This window comes from Dermacentor variabilis, chromosome 4 (assembly GCF_050947875.1).
Source record: "Dermacentor variabilis isolate Ectoservices chromosome 4, ASM5094787v1, whole genome shotgun sequence".
NCBI classification, from domain to species: Eukaryota; Metazoa; Arthropoda; class Arachnida; order Ixodida; family Ixodidae; genus Dermacentor; species Dermacentor variabilis.
Genome location: NC_134571.1, coordinates 624202 through 646934, shown reverse-complemented (window position 1 = coordinate 646934; position 22733 = coordinate 624202). Strand labels below are relative to the sequence as shown.

Below are 22733 nucleotides of genomic sequence, written 5' to 3'. Positions count from 1 at the left end.
CTGACTGACCTGTGCAAAATGCGGCGAGTACAAACACAACTCTGACAACTGTAGTGCCATGCTTCACTGTTTGAACTGTGATGGTGGACACACGGCCTGCTCTCTGGTGTACACGCAGCCTAAGATATCCTCACACTTAAAGTAAAAGAGAACAGCCCATTTCAGGAAGCACAAAAATGTGTGTAATTTCTTCATACCGCAGGTTATGCTGATGCGCAGCACACTAGGGGCGATGCCGCAGCAGACTCTGGCATTGGCCCGGCCCACAAAGAGTGTGGCCGTGGCTGTGCCACCAGCCCCCTTGGCAACAGAAGCTGGCACTGCTTTGCTGTCTCTGCATTTCCATCACCATGCCCCCTGGGCATGGTGGCAGAAGACACGGGCTGTGATGACATCTGTCCGCAGTGTGTGTCAGATGTGTGTGTGCACGGTGGCGGGCGGCAGCATGGAAGGCGCGGAAAGCGCAAGTTAGGCCTAATAAACCTGACAAGTAGGGGCTAGTCCGGGACGGACTCAGCAGAAATTCCAGAGAATCTAGTGCAGATGCTTCTTCAACGAACTGACGGGTCATCGATGGAACAGGAGTGCTTGGCAGCACAAGTGTGAAAACTGCTAATGGTAGTGCCGATCTCAACCTTCTCAACTTCCTTGACCTCATCTGCTCTGAACGCCAGAGCGAACATGGCTACTTTTTTTGTTCACGCCGGTACTACCAAAACATGTTTAATGACATTGACGATGCCAGCAGTGGTTCCGCAGCTTGAGGAATACCATGACATGCATGCATTCGCTGCAGGAGTTGCTTGATAAGGTGGAAAACTTTTGTCTGGTGCCGGACATTCCTGGTGAAGACCGTGTCAGACACTTCATCGCGACCACCCTGGATCTGAGCGACAAACTGTGGTACCACTTTTCCGGGCCGTTCGACTCGTGGGATGCGTTTGCTAATGCCTTCAGGAAGGAGTTCACTTCCATCAACGAGAAGCTGCAACTTAAAGAGGAGTTGGACCAGTAAACACAGCATCCCGAGGAGAACTTAAAGGGACTCGCCAGAATGGGGAAATGAAATGACTGATGACAAATGATTGATGGAAATGAAATGACCATGATTGGTAGTGATAGAACCCAGAACACTGTTTGTGATTTAAGTAAAAATTATAATTTTAAATTTGCAAAGAAAGTCTCAAAAACAAGTAAGTGGCGAGACCTGGCGGTGAAATCTAGGTACTTTAGATGTATTCTATGAGATTACTGTACATAAGTTGACTGTTATTATGTACATCATACTTATTGCTTAAAATTGCAGTTGGTATATTATTGTATACTCGCGCATTATTCTATCCTTCGGAAATAAAAAGTGCATGCATGGCTATGGCAACACGCTGAACACCGTGTTATGTGTAAAGATGTCGTTTCGTTATCGACCCAATTGATTTCATTTTGCCTGGTTAAATACCGAAGCAATTGCTTAGGAAACCACAAAAACACATAGCTGTTATCACAGAAATCATTTAACAATTCGGAAAACATGAATTTATCGAAAAATACTGATAAAATCATTTTCCTTGGCGTTTTCTGCATTGGCATTTCATGAATATAGACACTCTGACCGGTAAGCTATTCATTGCACTAAAAAAAAAATGGGTACCATGAAAATTGGTTGTCAGTCCCTTTAATCGTCTGTTAAGCCATACCCCACTACTTGCTAATGTCTAAAACTAGTGATTCCTCAGAAGAAGAAGGAAATTTTGCCACAAGTTAATATAGCTGGCTTACAGGGATCTCAAAGAACCACCTAAAGCAAGCCTTTACCACATGTGCCTACCTCTATCACTCATTCCTCAAAATCTTCAACACTCTGATTGCATCATTGAGCAAAGCCATCACTCAAACCATTGTCAGGATGGTGCTTGCAGCGAATGCACCGGACTGGACGGGGGGCAATAAAGCAACTATGTAGAAAGGGCCCAGTGCACTTAAAATGAGATTGAGTGCTGCTCGTTGGGGCATGTTGATAAATCTATTTAGAGGTCAATAACTGTTCAAGTCAGCACACTGTGTTGTCTGCAAGTCTTTGTCTGCTAGCGCTATGAATTCTCTCATTTACCAACTTGTCCAACAAACAGCTTCAGTCTAGTTTGGTTGCAGCAGGGTGGCCCCATGCCACCAGCGGTGAATCCACGACCTGTGCCACCTGTCGTGAGGCTAGACCTGCTGTTGGAGGGATTGACAACTGGAGCAGCACTCTTGCCTTCTCTGCGGGCACACTACCACATGGGGCCCCTGACCGGCACCGGTTGCACGGGTGCCCAGGCTCGCTTTACGGTCCACTTGCCGCAACACTCGCTCAGTTTCAACACAAAGGTATGGCTGCCAAACTATGATTGGTAAGCATGCATTGTGCCAGATCTATTGGCATCTTGTGATATGTCTTGATAATAATCTTGCAGTGGATTCGTGTCTGTATGCCCATTTTGACATGTTTTGTTTTTTGAAGTGTCTAAATCTAGGTTGGACGTATGCACAAACAACTCAGTTTGTTGCCTTAAAGATACGACAGAATGGGTAGATTTGTTGGGAGAATGCTCTTCTGCAACCACATTCTGCCAATCTTTGCACTACCATCAGGATACAGTGGTATAATCATTATAAAATATGAAGACGCCAAATAAACAGACACACACAAGAGAAGAAAACGGGACAGGGCACCACTCGCAACTGTTTTATTTACAGAACGCAGGCACATATATACTGTAGTCAACACATGCGCACAGAGCAAACATTCTTTCACGCATCTAATCAAACATTCATGACGCACCACGCTCAAGAAACCTCATCTCAGCCTTATATAATGATATCGAAGTATCGCTCACGCACAAGCTGCCTTTCTTGCCTATGTGATAGGCTTCAACCAGTTCCCTTGCTCTAGTATCTTTACTTCGGGCAAAAATCCGCACATCTGAAAAACATGGTTCACAAGAGCGTGAGGGACAGGTCCCGATGTGCTTAGGCAAATTTGGGCCCTCTTTCATTTGCTCAACATTTCTGTCATGCTCCCTGACACGCTCATTAACACAGCGCCCGGTCTGACCTATATAGGAACGACCGCACGAAAGGGGGATCTTGTAGACAACCCGTTCGGCACACTTCATGAAAGGTCGCCCATGTTTGGTTCCACAGCCTTTTTCGCTTCTTTTTTCCTTTCTTTTGGCGATTTGGGAGCAAAGGCTTCCAAGCTTCCTCGGGGCTGAAAACACTAGCGGGACGCCATGTCTGCTCGCTACCTTCTTCAGATTGTGGGCCACCTTGTGCACATACGGCACAGCCACCGGTCTCACCTCTTGCCGAGAGGCCTCTGCTCCAGCTCTCATCGCCTTTATCTTCATTTTCTGTAAGAGGCTTTCGGCTACTCCTGTTAGGAGCGAACCAGGGAACCCAGCTGAAGTCAGTCTAGCCAATTGATTGTCGAAACTCAATGACATCTTGTGAACACACGACTTCCTGAGCGCGGACTCAAGGCAGAGTGACACAATTCCTCTCTTCACCAATTTCGAATACGCTGAGTCAAATGGCAGAAGCCCTTTCTTTGCACCTGGTGCATAGCACGAACAAACATGATTCTTACCGAACTCAATGCTAAGATCTGTGGGGATGCGCGACTCTCGCGCGTCCGCTGATATGTTTTTCCCGCATGGCGCGTCTCCTGTAATCCGGCTTCGCCGCGTGGCCTGCGTGATGCCCGCGGCGGTCGATGTGGTTGGGGCGCAGTGCGAGAGATGGCGCGAGTGTTGCGTTGCTAACGCCGCCTCACGGCAGGGTTACTTGGGGGCGCAGGGGAGAACGGGCTAGCGCTTCCCCGGCGGGTCGGCGAACAGCGTGGACATCCCGCGCGCCGCCGACCCATGCTTCTGCGAGACCGCCTCGGAACGCGCCACCGTCCGCGTGACCGTACACGCGAATGACCAGGTGTTGGGATCCAGCATGGGGCGAACATATTCGCTCGCTTTCCAGTCGCGGTGAGTCGGACTTCTAGATTTGTCACGCGCCCATCGGCATGTTTTGGGGATAGCAACTCGGCTAGCAGGCATTGATCTATGAAAGGTGCAATAAATGCCCTTGTGATTGTGTGCACTACTGTGTTGTCGTTCCTTTGTCCCAAGAGCACGGGTGAGAGGCCCCCACATCTGGCTGCCCAACGTGGGGCTCTTGGGGCATCGGACGATAGTTTTAACAGTTTTGCTTCGTTCGAGACCTTTGTTTGAACCGAAGCGTAGGCCTAGCGTGAATTTTGATGGCTAGCGTCGGCGGCGTGCTTTCTTGAGCGAGGTGATGGTGGCTGTAGTGTGTTTGAACATGTCAACATGCTAAGCCTTTTCGCAAGTGTTTTTTTAATGCGAGAGCCACGTGGTCTGCATCCTGGGAGAGCGAGGCTAAGCGCCCGCGGAGCAGTGGCAAGCCTGAAGCGAGCGAGTACGGAAGCCTCGTGGGTGGTCCGAATTTCTTATGTAAATAGCTTCTTCTATCTCTTTGACTCGGATGAAGTCGCGGCTCTGGGAGCCGGTGGCCGCGGGCCACGGGTGCCACTACGGGCTGACTGGTATTGCGGCCTGGCACCGGGCGCTCCGACACCGTCTAGGACGGTGGGTGCCGTCAAATCGCATGCTGTGTGCACCTAGTGGAGTAGGACCACCTCACAGTGCTGACGTCTACTCGCGGCTGCCTGTTTTGCGCTCATTTTGGGTGTTGTTTTTGGATGCCGGTTGTTGTCAGGGTAGCGACGCTTTAGGCCTAAGGCTTTACAGAGCTGCCTATCGCACGTTGAGGGATACAACCTGGTGGACCGTGGCGTTGAGGTGTTGCAATTTGCTTCTCTCATTCTATAGCCTCGCACGAACTGAAATTACTCGTTCGACTCAAGGAAGCGAGCTTCGTTCACATGAACTTAGCATCTGAGTAGCTGCCCGATCTTTTGCTAGCCGAGTTGAACATCGTACCACGTGGGCGATGCGCATGCATAATTCCTGTCCCTTGCGCTACTTTAGTGTTTGCCGAGTGTGTTGAGTGTATGCAGCGTGAGTGGAGGCACCCCTGGTTTGCTGCCACCTGCACATCGTCTGCGCTGCTGCCCCGGACTACGATCGAGCCACCCCGGGTGATGGTGATGCTGTGGCCAGTTCGGCGCAGCGACTTCGGCGGCCTCCTGTATCCAGCTCACAACCCTCGGCGGCGGACAAAAGAGCCGGCGGTCACCGACAGCTACTGCGGCTCTCGCCAGCAGGGCGCGTCGGCGCGAGCGACGCTTGCTCGTTCCGACTACTGCGTCGTCGTTTCCGGAGTCCTGGCCTGGAATCGTGCCGCCGAGTCTGCAAAGCTGCCGCTGTGACCGGCGGATGCCAACAGTGCACCCAAGGTCAATGTCGGCTCGCATGCTATGGACAGCGTGGATATTTCCTCGGCGCGGCCACTGTTTAATGTTCTACCTTGTTCGCGAAGCACAGTTTGATGTTAGACCGTGTCACATGTTTCGCCGGAATATGTAGTGATTTAAGGTTGGGGGGTTGTGGGGATGCGCGACTCTCGCGTGTCCCCTGATATGTTTTTCCCGCATGGCGCGTCTCCTGTAATCCGGCTTCGCCGCGTGGCCTGCGTGATGCCCGCGGCAGTCGATGTGGTTGGGGCGCAGTGCGAGAGATGGCGCGAGTGTTGCGTTGCTAACGCCGCCTCACGACAGGGTTACTTGGGGGTGCGGGGGAGAACAGGCTGGCTCTTCCCCGGTGGGTCGGCGAACAGCGTGGACATCCCGCGCGCCGCCGACCCATGCTTCTGCGAGACCGCCTCGGAACGCGCCACCGTCCGCGTGACCGTACACGCGAATGACCAGGCGTTGGGATCCAGCATGGGGCGAACATATTCGCTCTCTTTCCGGTCGCGGTGAGTCGGACTTCTAGATTTGTCGTGCGCCCATCGGCATGTTTTGTGGATAGCAACTCGGCTAGCAGGCACTGATCTATGAAAGGTGCAATAAATGGCCTTGTGATTGTGTGCACTACTGTGTTGTCGTTCCTTTGTCCCAAGAGCACGGGTGAGAGAACCCCACAGATCTAAAAACTGTAAAACGTTTTCTTGCAGCAGTTCATGTGTAAAATCCAAGCCTTTTCCATGTTGTCTAAAAACGGATAAAACATTAGCCACAACCTCTGCAGAGTTTAGACTCCCGTCCTTAGTTAAAATAATTAAAAAATCATCAGGATCATGTTTGTTCGTGCTATGAGGAACACCTGACGTAACATTGACAGGAGTTGATTTCACCGAGTTAAAATAAACAAATTGTGAGCGATAACGAAGAAAACTGGTTATCCAAGAAACAAGACAGGGATTATTGAATTTGGCATTTAATTTTACCAGTAGTTTAGTATGAATCACAAGAGTGAAAAGCTTTAGAGAAGTCAATAAAGATTGCATCCACTTAATTACCCATGTCTAGTTTAAAAGTGATATCATGAACAAAATCGACTAATTTGTTTACAGTGCTATAATCAGGACGGAAACCATGCTGGGCGGATGTTAGAACATCATTGGAGTTAAGGAACTCAATTATATGTTTGTGAATAATGTGCTCTAACATCTTGCATGACTGGGGTGTGACAGATATCACCTGTAGTTAGAGAGAAGTTGTTTGCCACCTGATTTATACAAAGGCAGGACTTTGACTCTGTTCCATTTAGTTCGTACTTCACCAGAGTCTAAGGATTTCTGAAAGATTACAGTAAGGTATTGAGCTGGTCCATAGGGAGTATCTTACAAGGAAATAACTCGGGATTATATCTGAACCAGTACACTTTTTAGTGTCAAAATTCAAGATTGGGTTTAAGACACCATCAGGATTTGACACAGTATTGCCTAATTTATTAGTTTATGCATCATAACTAAACTTTGGAACTACATCATTATAAAGGGTGAAAAAAGATTGGAAGTACGAGTTAAAAGCATTCGAAACTATGGTGGGGTCATTAGTAATAGTGTCGTTAATCTTGAAACAGGTACTGCATAGTGCACTAGGTAAGATTGATGTCCAGGACCTGTGAGGATTTGATTTAAGTAGTATAGGGAGTTGCACTGAAAAATATAAATCTGTAGGATTTTTAGTGCAAGTAGGAAGTTCTTCCTTGGCTTCTTCAAAAGGAACATGAAGCACAGGATTAGAATGCTTTGTTTACGTTGTCTACCTACATGGCGTGACAGGCGCAAGATGTCCTGGTTAATCCGAGGAAGTTTATTATTTATCTTTTTTGTTTAACATTTTTTTTTTAATGACTCAAAACAATCAACAAGACTGTCGACATGGCATTCGGTACTGAGTGACAAAAAATAGTCAAAGTTATCTTCCAGAGCATCGGTGATAGACGTATCGTCAGCCTTGTTAAAACATTAAATGTGGAATAGCTAAAGCGTTCATGTGGGATAGGACAGTTAATGTGTATGAGAACTGCGTTATGATCCTTCCTTCCAAGATATCATACTTAAAACCTAAATGAGCAAGGCTGTCACTGATAAACACTAAGTCAAGTATGGAGTCATGCCGCATATTTTTATCAACTAATCGTGTCAGGTTATGGGACAAAGAAAATGTGATTAATTCTCTACAAATAGAGGCACTAGTGGCAGAATATGTAAGGAAAGGCCAGTGAATGCCAGGAACGTTAAAGTCACCAATAACGATTAAGTTATAGCTGTCAAGGCTATGGTCATGTATAAAATGCAAAATATTTTCAAACAAGTCACTAGGGCTATCAGGGGAGTGATAAAGACCACAAACTATTAAATTCTGCTCATGCACTATTAACTTCCAACAACCGATTGTACATTGGGAGGACCTGGTAGAGCTTTAAAGTTAAAATCAGAATGTAAAAGGAAAGCAACAGCACCGTCTTTCTTATTCTGGCGGTCATACCGGACAGCAATGTAACCAGGAGGCATGAATTCTGAGTCGTGAATATCTTCATGAAACCATGTTTCTGTGATGCATATAACATGAGGAGAACATGAAGAAACTAGCGAAAGAAGCTGTGAAAATTTGTTAGTTATGTTTCTGGCATTAACATTCAAAAGCGCAAGATCTGTGGCAGAGTGATGAGATTGTCAACCTAGTGATGATGATACGATTGGAAATTTTGTGCTAGAATCAAAACCAGGAGCTATTACTAAACTATTTGAGGCACTGTCCCTTTTGTAACAAACATTATCTATAACGAAATGATCGAACCTCACTTTAATAATCAAGACATTATTCTCCTGCTCAACCTAAGCATCCCATAGCTTTTTACATACTGCGCACACTCTGGACGAAAAATCTTCGGAATGTTTTATGTCGGAATTTTTCAGCCAATATGTGTTTTTCAGCATCACTAGCTTATCGCTGAAATAAAGCAATTTTAAAATGATAGGGGAAGAACGCCCAGGGTGCATTCTTCCTAACTTATGGAAGCGTTCAATACGCAAACAGTCAAGGGGAAGAAGCCTATTGAACATGTTCGCAACCTTGGGGTACGGTGTGTCACGATTCTCGTTGGTATTTCTGGTATGCCATAAAGGATTATGTTATTACTTCGTGAACAATTTTCAAGATCATCATATTTGGCAGTTAGTTCGGCAATAGTGCGTTTAGGCAAACCGCCTCAGAACGAAGCTTATCAGAGTGTTGATCAGACAGTACTTTCGAACATGAGTTTTTGAGAGCAACCACACGCAATTCCAAGGCATCGAAACTTGTATTCGTAGCATTTTTTATTTCAGATATGTCTTGTGACATATTTTTCTGACAAGCAACTAAATCGGAAAGAACCTTCACAAGAGAAGGGTTATCGCAGCTAGACATTGCCAGCTCGACCGACGCCTCCGGGGCATTAGGAACACTTTCTTGGGATTCATCACGTTTGCCATTTTAGGTGCCGGTTTCCTGGGGCCGGGGTTATAAGCTGAATGTCACCGCTCAGCATAAGACGACTACGGTAATCGACGACATAGGAAAAATTGCACATGAGTCTACAGCGCAAGTAACTGTGTGGGCCAAACAGCAGCAGCAGGAATTGATTACCGGATCGGATACGGTACGAGTTGTCTAAGTAACTTACCTGTGCAAGCAAGAAGAAGCATTTAGGCAACATGCTGAAGCTGCTTCTGCTGCATTGCCCACTGCCGGGGCGCTGGAACGACGGAGGTTTTATACTGATGAAGCTTGATGTCACCAATCCAATGGTGTCACAACAATCTCATTGCCTCGCACGGCACATCGGATCTTGCCAGAAGTATTAAACATTAATTATAAGACTGTACATGCCAAAACCACAATTGGATTATGAGCCATGTCGTGGTGGACTGCGGATTAATTTTGACCCCCTGGGTTCTTTAATGAGCACCTAAATCTAGTACATGAGCGTTCTTGTTTTTTGGCCCAGTCAAAATGCGGCTACCGCAGTTGGGATCGAACCCGTGACCTCGAACAAAGCCACAGCCGCAACGCTATCATGACGGCCACAGAATTGTTGATTTGATGTGCAAGCACTTCGATATTGTCACCTAGATGCTATGGTGTTTTAATTCGGCTATACGTCTACACGCCATGCTTCACTTGTCCGCTTGACAAATTTGCATAGTATTTGTTTTTGATAAATAGCAGGAATGTACCACACCGTTCCTTAAATTTAAATTTATCCAGTTTGTCCGCAACTGCTGTCATGCCTAGTGGGAGCTATTCCTCACCTTATCACATCTCCTTTTCCTTCTCTCACCTCTCCCCATGTAGGAGAGGCATGAGCGAAGAGTGCTAAGCCTGTTACAGTCTAACTCGACTATATAGAACCCGTTTACATAGAATTATTCTATATATTGAACAATTTCTGCACACTGTATAGTTACAATGAGTATATATAGCAAAAATTATGCTTATATTGAACAAAAATAGCAGCGACTCCCAATATATAGAACGCCAAGCAGCGGAAAAGTGCCCCCAGAAGTTGTCTTTTCCTCGCGGCGGCGGGTAAACCCGACAGCACGGCTCCATCCAACCGCTCTCCCTATCATGACTGCACTGCCTCGGACGAGCCATCGACACCCGCCTGCAAAAAATGTTCCTGGCCCGCCTGCAGCCCTTGCTCAGACAGCCAATCAGGGGCTCTTGTGCCCTCGTCGTGCAAGATGGTGAAGGCGCAAGTTGTCTCGCTGTATTTCTGGTTCATTGTGTTTGCGCCTTGTGGGCCTTCTCCCGCAGTGTTGCCGTGATGAAGCGGCAGAATTCGCCTTTTGTCGGGAAGCTCGAAATCATAAATCAGATTCAACGCGATGAGAAGTCGGATGTTTCCGCAGCGTGCAAGATTCCAAGGAGCACTCTTAGCACCATTTTGAAGAATAAGGGGGAGATTAGGGTTAAAGCGGCCAAATTCGCGACACGGTGCTTGTGGCGCCCGACGCATTTGTGCGGCCGTGTACGAGTGGTTCATCCAAAATTGCTTCAGTCGTGCTGGCTTCCGCGTGCTTGGTGATGACTGTAAATTCTGACGAATGCGACGAAGCCATTGCCGGTGTTGCCAAAGTTTGGAGCGAGCTGTCAGAATTTCCGGAAGCTGTTGCCGAATAAACGGTTGATGAGTTTGTAAGTGCAAATGATGGTGTCATGACCACGGGAGAGCCTGAAAACAAAGATTACATTGCCGACATCATACCGAGCACAAGTGAAAGTGGGCACAATGAGGAAAGAAACGACGTTCCTTTGCCCACATCCTCCGAAGTAATTGGTGCACCCGCACTAGTCTGGTGCTTCTGCGCGAATGCAGAAGGTTGAGGCCTCAGCTGCTCCGACTCCTTAGACAATGTGGAGAAGTGCATGCATCGCAGGCAACGAAATTGCCCAAGCAGAAGAAAATGCAGGACTACTTCGTGTCAAGCTAAGCTAGTTTCAGTAATAAAGTGATTTTATAAATGATATGTGCTTTTATCCAATTATTTACCAGGCTTATGTCAAATTATGCCCTATATCGAACTGATAGGCGTTTTTTGCGAGTTCGATATAGCCGGGTTCGACTGTATTCACTTGTTTCGTTGCTGTGTCGGTTCTACCCATTTTCTGCTTCTCTCGCCTACCTCCTCTCTACCATTTTATGTATATCCCTTCTGGACTGTTGCAGATTAGTATAAAGGTAAGCGCTGATGTTTCTGCAACACTTTTGAGGGGGGTCATGGCTAATTACATCTATCGAGATTGTATTGGGCCAACGCCCAGAACGCTTCAGAGGGCACTGTGATGACCATCGATGGAAAGCTCCAAATGAGTTTCTCACATCGCCTTTCATCTCTACCACACTCCTTCCATGTATACACATGCTCTGAACCACCTCTCGACACGGCATGCAAGACAGCAGCAGCAGCAGCAGCAGCAGCAGTGGAAAGATCAAAGGAAAGGGCAAAGAAAGCTTTGCTTTAATAATGCAACAAAGACTCTTAACAATTTTGAGACAGTGGTTAATATAATGACTTGAAAAGCCATTTGGCGAGCTTCAGCAATGGCATTGAGGTAATGTGTCTGCCCGCTTCGCTGCAGTCTAGGGTTCGATTCCTCGTCGCAACGTACCTTTTTTCTCAGCTTTTTTTTTTTTCTTTCTATTTCTTTTTTCACCAGTATCTCTGCTGTTGGTGGAAACACTCTCTCCCCTTATATTTGAATATAGCAAGCGACAGCAAGCAACACATCCTCACCATCGCTTGACATCTAAATCTAATGCATCATCAGGTTTGAAGTTTGAAGTTTATTGTGATAAAAAGGATATACAAAGGTGGGTATGATAGTGTACAGAAGGAGGCCATATAGTGAAAACGCTGTAGGGGAGGCCTCCTATTATATGTTACATGAAATGCAAATCCACTAAACAGCAAAAAGAGTAATAAAAAACAGTTACAATAAAATGCAAGCAGTAACACAATTATTAATAAAGTAATTAAGCTAGTACAATCATGTCCGTGATTAAACAATTCTAGCCAATGAATACATAGTCATTATTCAACAAGAAACGATAAAGTACAGGTTATTTCACTTGTCAAATTGTGTTATTGGTTACAAATAAAATCACGAAGCAAACATTTTAATGATGACCTGGAAACAGGAGCTTATTATAAGGCGAAGAATTCCACGATTTAATTAAAGCAAAACCAACTCTTTGGGTACCGTAGTTAGGGCAGACTTTTGGAAGTAGAAAATTTTTATTTAAACAAAAACGTGTGTAATTTGTATTGGTAAGCTTTTGCATGAAAACAACTTTTTTAAGGTTGTGGGGTTCTCACACCCTTGCTCTTGGGACAAAGGAATGACAACACAGTAGTTCAAACAATCACAAGGGCATTTATTGCACCTTTCATAGATCAATGCCTGCTAGCCGAGTTGCTATCTACAAAACATGCCAATGGGCACGCGACAAATCTAGAAGTCCGACTCACCACGACCGAATAACAAGTAAATATGTTCGCCCCATGCTGGATCCCAACGCCTGGTCGTACGCGTGTACGGTCACGCGAACGGTGGCGCGTTCGAAGGCGGCCACGCGAGACGGTCTCGCAGAGGCATGGATCAGCGCACGCGCAGCACGTCCGCGCTGCTTGCCGGCCTGCACCAAAGAGAGCGAGCTTTCTCCTTTTCGCTCCCAAGTAACCCCGCCGGAGGCGGCGTTAGCAGCGCAACACTCGCGCCATCTCTTGTACTGTGCCTCAACCAGACCGACTGCTGCGGGCATCACGCAGGCCACACGGCGAAGCCGGATTGCAGGGAAAGGGAGCTATGCGGGACAAAAATATCAGGAGACGCGCGAGAGTCGCGCATCCCCACATCCCCCCAACCTTAAATCACTACATGTTCCGGCGAAACATGTCACACGATCTAACATCAACGCGTGCTTCGCGAACAAGATTGTACATGCAACAGTGGCCACGCTGAGGAAATGTCCATACTCTGTCCATAGCATGTGAACTGACATTGTCCTTGGGTACACCGCTGGCGTCCGCCGGTCACAGCAGCAGCTCTGCAGACTCAATGGCATGATTCCAGGCCAGGACTCCGGAAATGGCGACACAGTAGTCGGAACGAGCAAGCGTCGCTCGCGCCGACGCGCCCTGCTGGCGAGCCGCGGTAGCTGTCGGTGATCGCCGGCTCTTTTCTCCACCGCCGAGGGTTGCAAGCTGGATACAGGCGGCCGTCGAAGTCGCTGCGCCGAACTGGCCACAGCATCACCATCGCCCAGGGTGGCTCGATCGTAGTCCGAGGCAGCAGCGCAGACGATGTGCAGGTGATGGCAAACCAGGGATGGCTCCAATCACGCTGCGTAAACTCAACACACTCGGCAAACACTAAAGTAGTGCAAGGGAGAGGAATTCTGCATGCGCATCGCCCACGTGGTACGATGTTCAACTCGGCTAGCAAAAGATCGGGCAGCTACTCAGATGCGAAGTTCATGTGAACGAAGCTCGCTTCCTTGAGTCGAACTAGTAATTTCAGTTCGTGCGAGGCTATAGAATGAGGGAAGCAAAGTGCAACACCTCAACGCCATGGTCCACCAGGTTGTGTCCCTCCACGTGCGACAGGCAGCTTCGTTAAGCCATAGGCCTGAAGCATCGCTACCCTGACAAGAACCGGCATCCAAAAAACAACACCCAAAATGGATGCAAAACAGGCAGCCGCGAGGAGACGTCAGCTTTGTTAGGTGGTCCTACCCCGCTCGGTGCACACAGCATCTGAGTTGACGGCGCCTACTGTCCCGGTGCCAGGCTGCAATACTAGTCGGCCCGTAGTGGCACCCGTGGCCCGCAGCCACCCAGCTCCCAGAGCCGCAACTTCATCAGAGTCAAAGAGATAGAAGAAGCTATTTACATAAGAAATTCAGACCACCCACAAGGCTTCCGTACTCACTCGCTTCAGGCTTACCACTGCTCCGCGGGCGCTAAGCCTCGCTCTCCCAGGATGCAGACCACGTGGCTCTCGTACTGACGAATGTCATTGAAAAAAACACCTGCGAAAAGGCTTAGCATGTTGACATGTTCAAACACACTACAGCCACCGTCACCTCGCTCAAGAAAGCACGCCACCAACGCTAGCGATTAAAATCCACACTAGCCCTACGCTTCAGTTCAAACAAAGGTCTCGAACGAAGCAAAACTGTTAAAACTATCGTCCGATTCCCCAAGAGCCCCACATTGGGCAGCCAGATGTGGGGGTTCCACTCTGCGTGCGGCTAGGGCTGAAGGCCAGCTCCGGATCTAGCCCCACGTAGTCGCTTCATGGTACTCCCAACCCGTAGCGCGGGAATCGCGGCTACACCGGGTTCGAACGAATAAGGCAACCGTGGCATCAACGGTAATAACGTTTATTGCTATTAGCAATAACGAACACTCGCAGAGGGACGTCCTCTCAGTAATAGTAGTAAATAGGCTTGCCTTGTTGCTTGGGTGGGTCAGACAAACGAGATCACTCACGGGTTGCGGCAGGTCCTTTCGTCCAGGTGGTCCAGGTGTCCGGCGTCCCAAGAGAGAGAGTCTCCCCCGGTGGTGCGCTTTTATGCCTTTTTACCTTGTTGCGAGGGGAAGTCCTTCTCGCCTGCCGGATACGTTTCCCTTTCCCGTGAGCCGCAGGGGGGGGGGGTGTACGCGGGTCACAAGAGCGACGGAGAAAGGGAGGGCGCGTAGTGCCTCTCTCCCTTGTCTACGCCGGCTCAACCCGTCCGCCACGTGCGAACGGGACCACGCGAGTACGCGGGAGGAAATGGGGGCAGGTGCTCCCCAGAAGGTGATGCTCTTTAATTGCTCAATATGCAAATATGTAAAAATTGAATTTCACAAGATTAATAATGTAGAGTATGCTAACATCACAGTATAGTTCTGTAACATGTTATTGGCAATTACTTTTAGTAATAACACAGATGGCTTGATTTTGGACTTGTTGTAAGGATGAAAAATGAGAGTGATAGGTTTGACTCCAGGAAGTTATGCAACAGTTTAGATGGCTCAGAATGAATGCGTAATATTTAGTAATCAGAGTATGTAAAGCAAAATAACACCTGGCTTTGAGCTGAATTTTAATCCTGTATCAAGTTTTTCTTTGTAGTTCATGGATATGCAAGTTAAACTTTAAGCTTGAGTCAAGTTAAAAATTCAATTACGGGGTTTTACGTGCCAAAACCACTTTCTGATTATGAGGCACGCCGTAGTGGAGGACTCCGGGAATTTCGACCACCTGGGGTTCTTTAACGTGCGCCTAAATCTAAGCACACGGGTGTTTTCGCATTTCGCCCCCATCGAAATGCGGCTGCCGTGGCCGGGATTCGATCCCGTGACCTCGTGCTCAGCAGCCCAACACCATAGCCACTGAGCAACCACGGCGGGTTTGAGTCAAGTTCAGCACCAAGGAATGAACAGTGGTTGGAGGAATAAATAGCATGCAAATCAATAAAAATTGGCAGAACTTGCGAATCATTATTGGGTCTATAACTGAAGATTACAAACGTAGTTTTGGGAGGATTCATTAGAAGTTTGTTTTTAGCACAGCAAGTATGGATCAGCATTAAGGGTCATTATAAGATTCTTTAAACAGTTACCCGAGGATAACAGTGTCATCGGCCTATAGGATGCACTCTGTTGAAGTTAGACATTTAGGTAGATCGTTAATATATAACAATAAAAGCAAGCCAAAAATTGAGACATGTATAACCCTGATGTTAATTAATGTTTTGTTAGAAGAAATGCTAGAAATGTATATTATTTGCTGACGATCAGATAGGTAACTTTAAAAGAGGTTTAGCAGTGTTCCTTCAATGCCGTAAGGAGCAAGTTTAGAGAATAAAATAGCATGATTAATTGTGTCAAAAGCTTTAGTGAAATTAAAGAACAGAACCAATTGTTACCTTTGTCAATTTCGATTTTGCATTTATCAGTGAAGTAAATAAGAGCAAGTTTAGTTGAATACCTGTGACAGAATCCAAAATGTTTAGGGTGCAACAAGTGAAACTTTTAGAGATAGCTGGACAGACGAGTGTGGATTAGTTTTTCAATAACTTTACTAAAAACTGGAAGAACAGAGATTGGTCTGTAATGGAATATCAGTGATTTACCACCCTTTTTAAATACCAGAATTACCTTACTTATTTTTAACGCACTGGTAAATGTACCTGTTTGAAAAATTAGATTAATTATTAAGGCAAGCACATTTGCAATGACATCAGCAGCAAATTTTATGTGATTAGCATGAATATTGTATACACCAGCACTGGAGCATTTTAGGTTGATTATTATACTGTTTAACTCTTCCGGAGTTGGGAAAAGAAAGAATGAATGACTGCAATGACAAGTTTGGTACACACAGCGCCTGTGTGTACCACATCTTTCTGTGTCCTCATTCTTTCATGCTCTATAAGCTTCAGGGTGGAACAGAAATGGTTGAGGAGTAGTATTTCACGAATGAGTTGACGATGTCGGGAGGGGTAGAGGTAATGGATCCCTCGTGAGTAATATTAATTATAGTAGGACTTGTAGGTTTATTGAGAAAAGAATTGATCGAACGCTGCTGTTCTTTTTTTTTTTTTTTTTTGTCAGAACCAGTATGCATAATTTCATTTTGATAATGGCTTTTCTTCTCATTTTTCACCAGTGTTACAATACTGTTTGCAGCGATCTTTTAAGCGCAGAATAAATCACTGTCTTTCAGTTTCTTTACATTAGTTATCCTTTTTACGTAAGCTATTGAGTAATCCTGATGTTAACCAGGGATTCCTAGGAGAGAAATAACTTTTATGGCACTGAACAGACGTTGGGGATGAGGTGACACAGTTGGTTATTATGGAGACAAAGTTTCTATAAGCTGACTCAACATTGTTCATTGACATAACACAAGACCAATCAGAGCTAGATATTAATTGTACAAATTTAACACGATCAAACATGTGTTTAACAAAACTTGTGTTATTGTTGCTAAGACTGTTGTGAAAGCAGAGAGCTATGAAGAAATGATCCATAATATGACTTTTGAAGAATGAACACAGAATAAACATATCAGTATGCTTATTGTGCTGTTTATATAATACATGATCTGTAGCACATGCAAGAATGGTGCAAGAAGTTCACTTAAATGCATGACTCGACGATCTGATGCATGTGGTGGTCCGGCAGCAGTGATGACACCCTGATTCGTGTCATGTTGACTTGATGGACGTAAGTGGCAAAAAAAAGTTTTTTGTTAAATTGGTATCCAAACCTGGGGGGCAGAGAGGGGGGGGGGGGTACTCTGTAATTGTCCACCTAGTTAACATGTCCATTTCCTCTGCTGCTGAAGTGCTCATTGGCTCTAGTAGAGGCATGTCTGACATGTTCGTCAGCACAGCAAAGCAGAACTTCAGCAGCAGACAAAATGAACGTGTCCACTAGCTGCACACTTATAGAATACCCCCTCCCTCTCCTCCCTAGGTACCCAGCTTAGCAATTGCAGATTTTATCACAATGACAGCTGAACGACCGACTCGAGACAGTTTATGTACTTGTAATATTAACAGCTGACTGCAAACTTCAAATTTCTGCCACGGAATTTTTGCTTATTTTGGGTTTCAAAAAAACCAATACTTGTGCAATTTATGTACATTATTTATAACATATTTAACAGAAACAGCCACTGCACGTTTTGTGTGAGTCCTCAGCTGCTCTGGCACTGATTACCATCGAAGTTAGTTACTATACGTGTATTCTCGACGATGTTAGCTCCCATTGCCCCCCTATCTGCAGAGCTCCTCTATAAAGCATTCGCTGTTTCAAGTAAACGAAGCAGCATTTAAGTATAAGTTTGTATATTCCAGTGGCACAGCTGAAAAAGCTTTTAAATGTATTCAGAAACCACATCTTATATGACACTGGCAGTCGTGCTACCACTTTTAAAGTTTTTTATTAGTGGTCTGTCATACGATATGATTAAAGCAATATCCTGAAGAAGCGTCAAAAGAGAACTGCTCTGCAGCATGCCCCGAAGGCAGGCATGCTGCACCACAACACACGCAGAATTAGCGCTGACACGAGGACAGCATGTATTTAGCTGTTCAGTGTGCTAATGTTTAATTTTTCATTCATTTATTCATTTATTTATACTGTCAGCCGTCCTAGGGCTACTAGAGAAGTGTATAATAAAAACAACAAAAATTGGAGGACGCTTAAGCTTCGCCTTCAAGAGTGGAACGCGATAGCGTTATCGCACCCCGTTCGCATCGCCCACTCATTCGCTCGGCGTGCTCTTGACGAGACGAAGGGGAGAAGTGGGCGAGTGGCACACCATCTGACGGGGCAGTGCCGTACATTGCAAGGAGGGGGTCTTCTTTGTTTGCTGCAAGACAGCTCTGCGTGTGTGCCAAGCGCAGAAGAAATGTGGCTGAAACGTACTTCGCTACTCATTTAACTGTGACTTCTGTAATTTACATGCTCATAATTACCGATATACACCGCAGTATAACTTTATACAGCACGTTTCTTAGGCAACACCGCATTCACTAGAGGCGCTTTTGTCCCGCTTTGAAGCATCGAACTCATGGCTGAGTGGTAGCGTCTCTGTCTCACACTCCGGAGACCCTGGTTTGATTCCTACCCAGCCCATCTTGCAAGTTGTTTTTATTTGTGAATTGCCTTCCGCGAGTTTTTGCCCATGGCCAACGCCGCCGACGACACTGGCTTTTCTGCGACTCGAACTCCTTAACGCTGTCGTGTTAAAAAGAAACATAGAATGCGACCGCGTTACAGGCTTTGACTCGCAAAGCTTGTCTTAGAATGGAAAGAGGTATGAAATACAACATACATGGGAAAGTAATAAAGAAACCATTCACAATTTGGCACCGCATTGTCATAGACACAATATGAGTCGATAAGATAATGTAAAAGTAAATGCATACATATTGGGCAATTCACTACGTGTTATTACAAAAAATTGTGCTTTTAAGACTTTCCAAAGAGGCAGTTAAGGACATCGAGGTTACAAGAGAGTCGGGTAACAAATTTCGTTCTGTTATCGCCCTAGGAAAGAAGCTGAACTTGAAGCAATCATTGCGGGCGAGTGGAGGAGGAATGTACATACTATGACAATGCCTCGTTGATGCGTTCGTAGGAAGCTCAAGATAATCATCTGGTTTAATATATACTTGATTGTGAATAACTTCGAAGAGGAATTTTAATCTGTCGTATTTAGTTCTGAGCTCAAGTGGTGCTAGATCAGCTAATTGACTCAACTCTGTTGGAGAATGGATGTGACAATATTTATTAAATATATACCTGGCAGCTAAACTCTGTATTCGGTCAAGTTTAGAACAGTTAGTTATGGTGTGTGGGTCCCAAACAATTTTAGCATATTCAATAATTGGCCCAACTAGAGTTTTGTAAGCAGGACATTTAATTTCAGGGGTTGTCCGATTGAGGTTCCGCCTCAAGGACCACAGGGCTTTAAGCAATTTGATGCACACATTTTCTGCGTGTGTATTCCAGCGTAAATCTGACGTAAAGGTTAAACCTAAGTATTTGTGTTTTCCAACGTTCTCAAGTTTTTTGTCATCAATGTAGTATGAATAACTAAGGGTATGCTTTTTGCGTGAAATAGACATAGAGACTGATTTTTGCGGGTTTATGGCCATTTGCCAATCGTCGCACCATTGTTTAATTTTTTGTAGATTAGATTTAAGTTCTTCTTGGTCTTGTCTCAATTGAATTTTGTTATAAGATACGCACTCGTCGGCAAACAAGTGCAATGGTACAGTGATGTCCCAGTAGGCATATCATTAATAAATACGAGAAATAAGAGTGATTCTAGTACCATACCCTGAGTTACACCAGACTCTAGAAGTGAGGGTACAGACTGGCAGTTTCCAATTTGAACATACTATTCGCTGCAATGAAGGTAAGATGCGAACCATTTCGTGATTGTGGGATTTTTAAATATGGTGTCTATTTTGTGTAATAACTTAGGATGAGAAACTTTATCAAAAGCTTTCGCAATGTCTAGGTACACTATGTCAGTTTGGCCACGCGAATTAATGGTTTAAGAGAGGTCATGTACAATTTCTGTAAATTGAGTTGTTGTGGAGAGTTTCCTTCTGAACCCATGTTGATGGCTGTATAATACGTTATGATAATCCAGATATTCAATTAAATGTTTTGATACAATATGCTCCAGTAATTTTGAACACGTGCTGGTAAGGGAAATTGTCCGGTAGTTGCTGATGTCGGCTGTTGCGCTGCCTTTCCGTATGGGTACAATTTTGGCACGCTTCCAAGGACTCGGGAAGCAGCCAGTAGTAATAGATGAGTGAAATGTAATGGCAAGATATTTTGAAACCCACTCCGCATACCTGCATAAGAATTCGTTGGGTATTTCATCTGGTCCGGGTGATTTCTTTTATTATTGTTGAGGAGCAAGTTAAAAATTCCTTCTTGAATAATTACTATGTCCTCTATTGGGGCCCTATCGGAGCTATCTACAAAGTGTGGAACCGTACCGTTACCTTGTGTAAAAACAGACGAGAAAAAATCACTAGAGTTGTCAACCTGTTTATTGTTATTTTGGCTCGCATTCACGTGTGGTCGCTTACCCTTAAGATTAACGAAGCGCCAAAATTTTCCGGGGTCATCTGCAAGAATTTTTTTAAGTGTGATGCTGTGAAACCTGTCCTTGCTCTCCCGGACTAGTTGTTTTAACTGTTTACTTAGATGTCGAATGAGTTCCTTATATTGTGAGGTGGGGTTCTGCGAACGGGCTCTTCGTTTCCTTTTCAGTTTCTTTTTAATATGTATAATTTCCCTCATCATCTAAGGAGTTTTCTTCCTGACAATTTTGTGGCGTTTGAGGACAAAACGTTCTATGCACTGTCGTACAATGTTCGAAGAAGTGTTCCACGGTAGGTCTGTACTGGCCCAGGAAAGGTAATGTATTAATAACTGGTCGAGGGACTGTTCTAAGAAGTCAAATGCACCGACGTCATCAGCAGCTTGAAAATGTAGAATGAATTTTTTTAATGAGTACTAGGTATGTCTGCTATAATGTTTAAATATAACATAACTATATTATGGTCAGATAGACCCTCTGCAACTTTACCTAACCTTCAGTGTATCCTAACATGGAACGGAAAAAAGCCAACAAGAACCATTGGATGTACCTCCATAAAAACACTGCCAGATCAGTCTAACGTACCTGTAAAACAGTTTTGAGGGAGACGTTGTGGAGATGGGTTTACACAAGGCTCACCCTACGAGCAACAGTCAGGAAAGGGCACGATGCTCATCCACTCCACAATGCACAAAGGCGCTATGGCAGGGTTCATCGACTCTCCAACACGGCGCAGAGAAGGCTGCAGAGTCAGATCGCCAACAAACGTGGGTTTATTCACCCAAGATACAGCACAGTTCGACACTCAGGGGGCTTACGTACAAAGGCTCACCGCAAGACCAATTGAATACGCGCACCCGTTGCGCTAGGGCTAAACGGTAAGCAGGCCACCAAGTGCGAGAACGAGGAGTCCCATGTAGCGAACTCGTTGCGGGCCTGTCAGCATCTGCTGTGGCGATGAAGCACTCAGCGGAAGAGAGCTTGGGCGGAGAAGGTGCCTGGGGGCTGCCACTTGGGAGGCCAATCAGGGCGCGTCCCTCCCGGTAACACTTGCTCACATGGTGATTGGAGCCGGGGAGAGAGTAGCATGGTTTGTGCGGGAAATTAGCTCCGGTGCTCGCCATGTCCGCCATGTTGCCGTAACGACGGTGGTTCCTGGAGATCAAACTAAGCGCAACGCACAAGCTGGGGGAATGAGGTGTGGGAAGGCACCTCGATCCCCACAATGTCAGATGTAGCTGCCACAGCCTTTGTTTTTTGCTCCAAAATAGCAGGACTGTATATGCCAGCTGAAATTTTCTTCATCTAAAGGAGTATAAGCTTCTTTTTTTTATTTTTCCGCTTACTGAGGGGTTAACCTTCATTTAATTTGAACATGGAGCAAAAGGCATGGCTGTCCATGACCCCAAACAAAGATCAAAGTATACAAAAGTCAAGCACAAGTGAAGGGGGCACATTTCAGCAGGGCACCTATTGAATGGCGGTTTGAAAAAGCTGCAAATAATTTTCTTCTGGGACATATGTACGTGTCTGTATCTTCTTTCTCAAAAATTAAGTAAGGACAAATTTACAGTTGATTGTGGTGTAGTTATGTCACATTCACATCGACTCCTTGTCTCAAAAGTGCTGCATTTACATCTGAGTTCAGGTGCAAATGCAGTTGTTAGTTGAGTGCTCTTTGTGTCCATTCTGCTGTCTGGGGCAAATGTGCTAGGAAAACATTGATTGCATTGTGACAAGGACGCTCATTGGCCAGAAGAACCTGAGGGGCAGGTGTGTATAAACTCCTGTGCCGCTACGCAGGTGCCCCCAGCGTGTGAAGCCAACCTTCCCTCGCGTGCCAGTGTGGAGCTGCCACCCGTGCAGGTGGCGGCCGAGTATCTGCAAGACCCAGGTGGGCCCTCGCAGAGGGATGCGGATGGCGTAGTGCTGCGTCGGGGCTCCTACCTCAGCGCCCTCGCTGAGATTGGCACGTTTGAGCACAGCCTCACCACCGACTTGCTCAACCACCTGGTGCTGGTGCAAAAGGTCTTTATGAAGGTACTGAACACACTCCTTGTCACCAAAGAGCTGTTGGATCGTTCAA

At 45.8% G+C, this 22733-nt stretch overlaps 1 protein-coding gene across 5 annotated transcripts in view; it reads left to right on the top strand.

Annotated features, from left to right (window-relative positions):
* Positions 1-22733, top strand: part of tweek (transmembrane protein KIAA1109 homolog tweek) — a 703556-nt gene that overhangs the window by 421125 nt on the left and 259698 nt on the right. For 4 of the 5 annotated variants that reach the window (XM_075687924.1, XM_075687922.1, XM_075687921.1 and 1 more), the window contains exons 35-36: positions 2149-2364; positions 22451-22687. In XM_075687924.1, the coding sequence (XP_075544039.1) occupies positions 2149-2364; positions 22451-22687 (453 nt within the window). The remainder of the gene's footprint in view (positions 1-2148; positions 2365-22450; positions 22688-22733) is intronic. The other variant, XM_075687923.1, reaches the window with a different exon arrangement.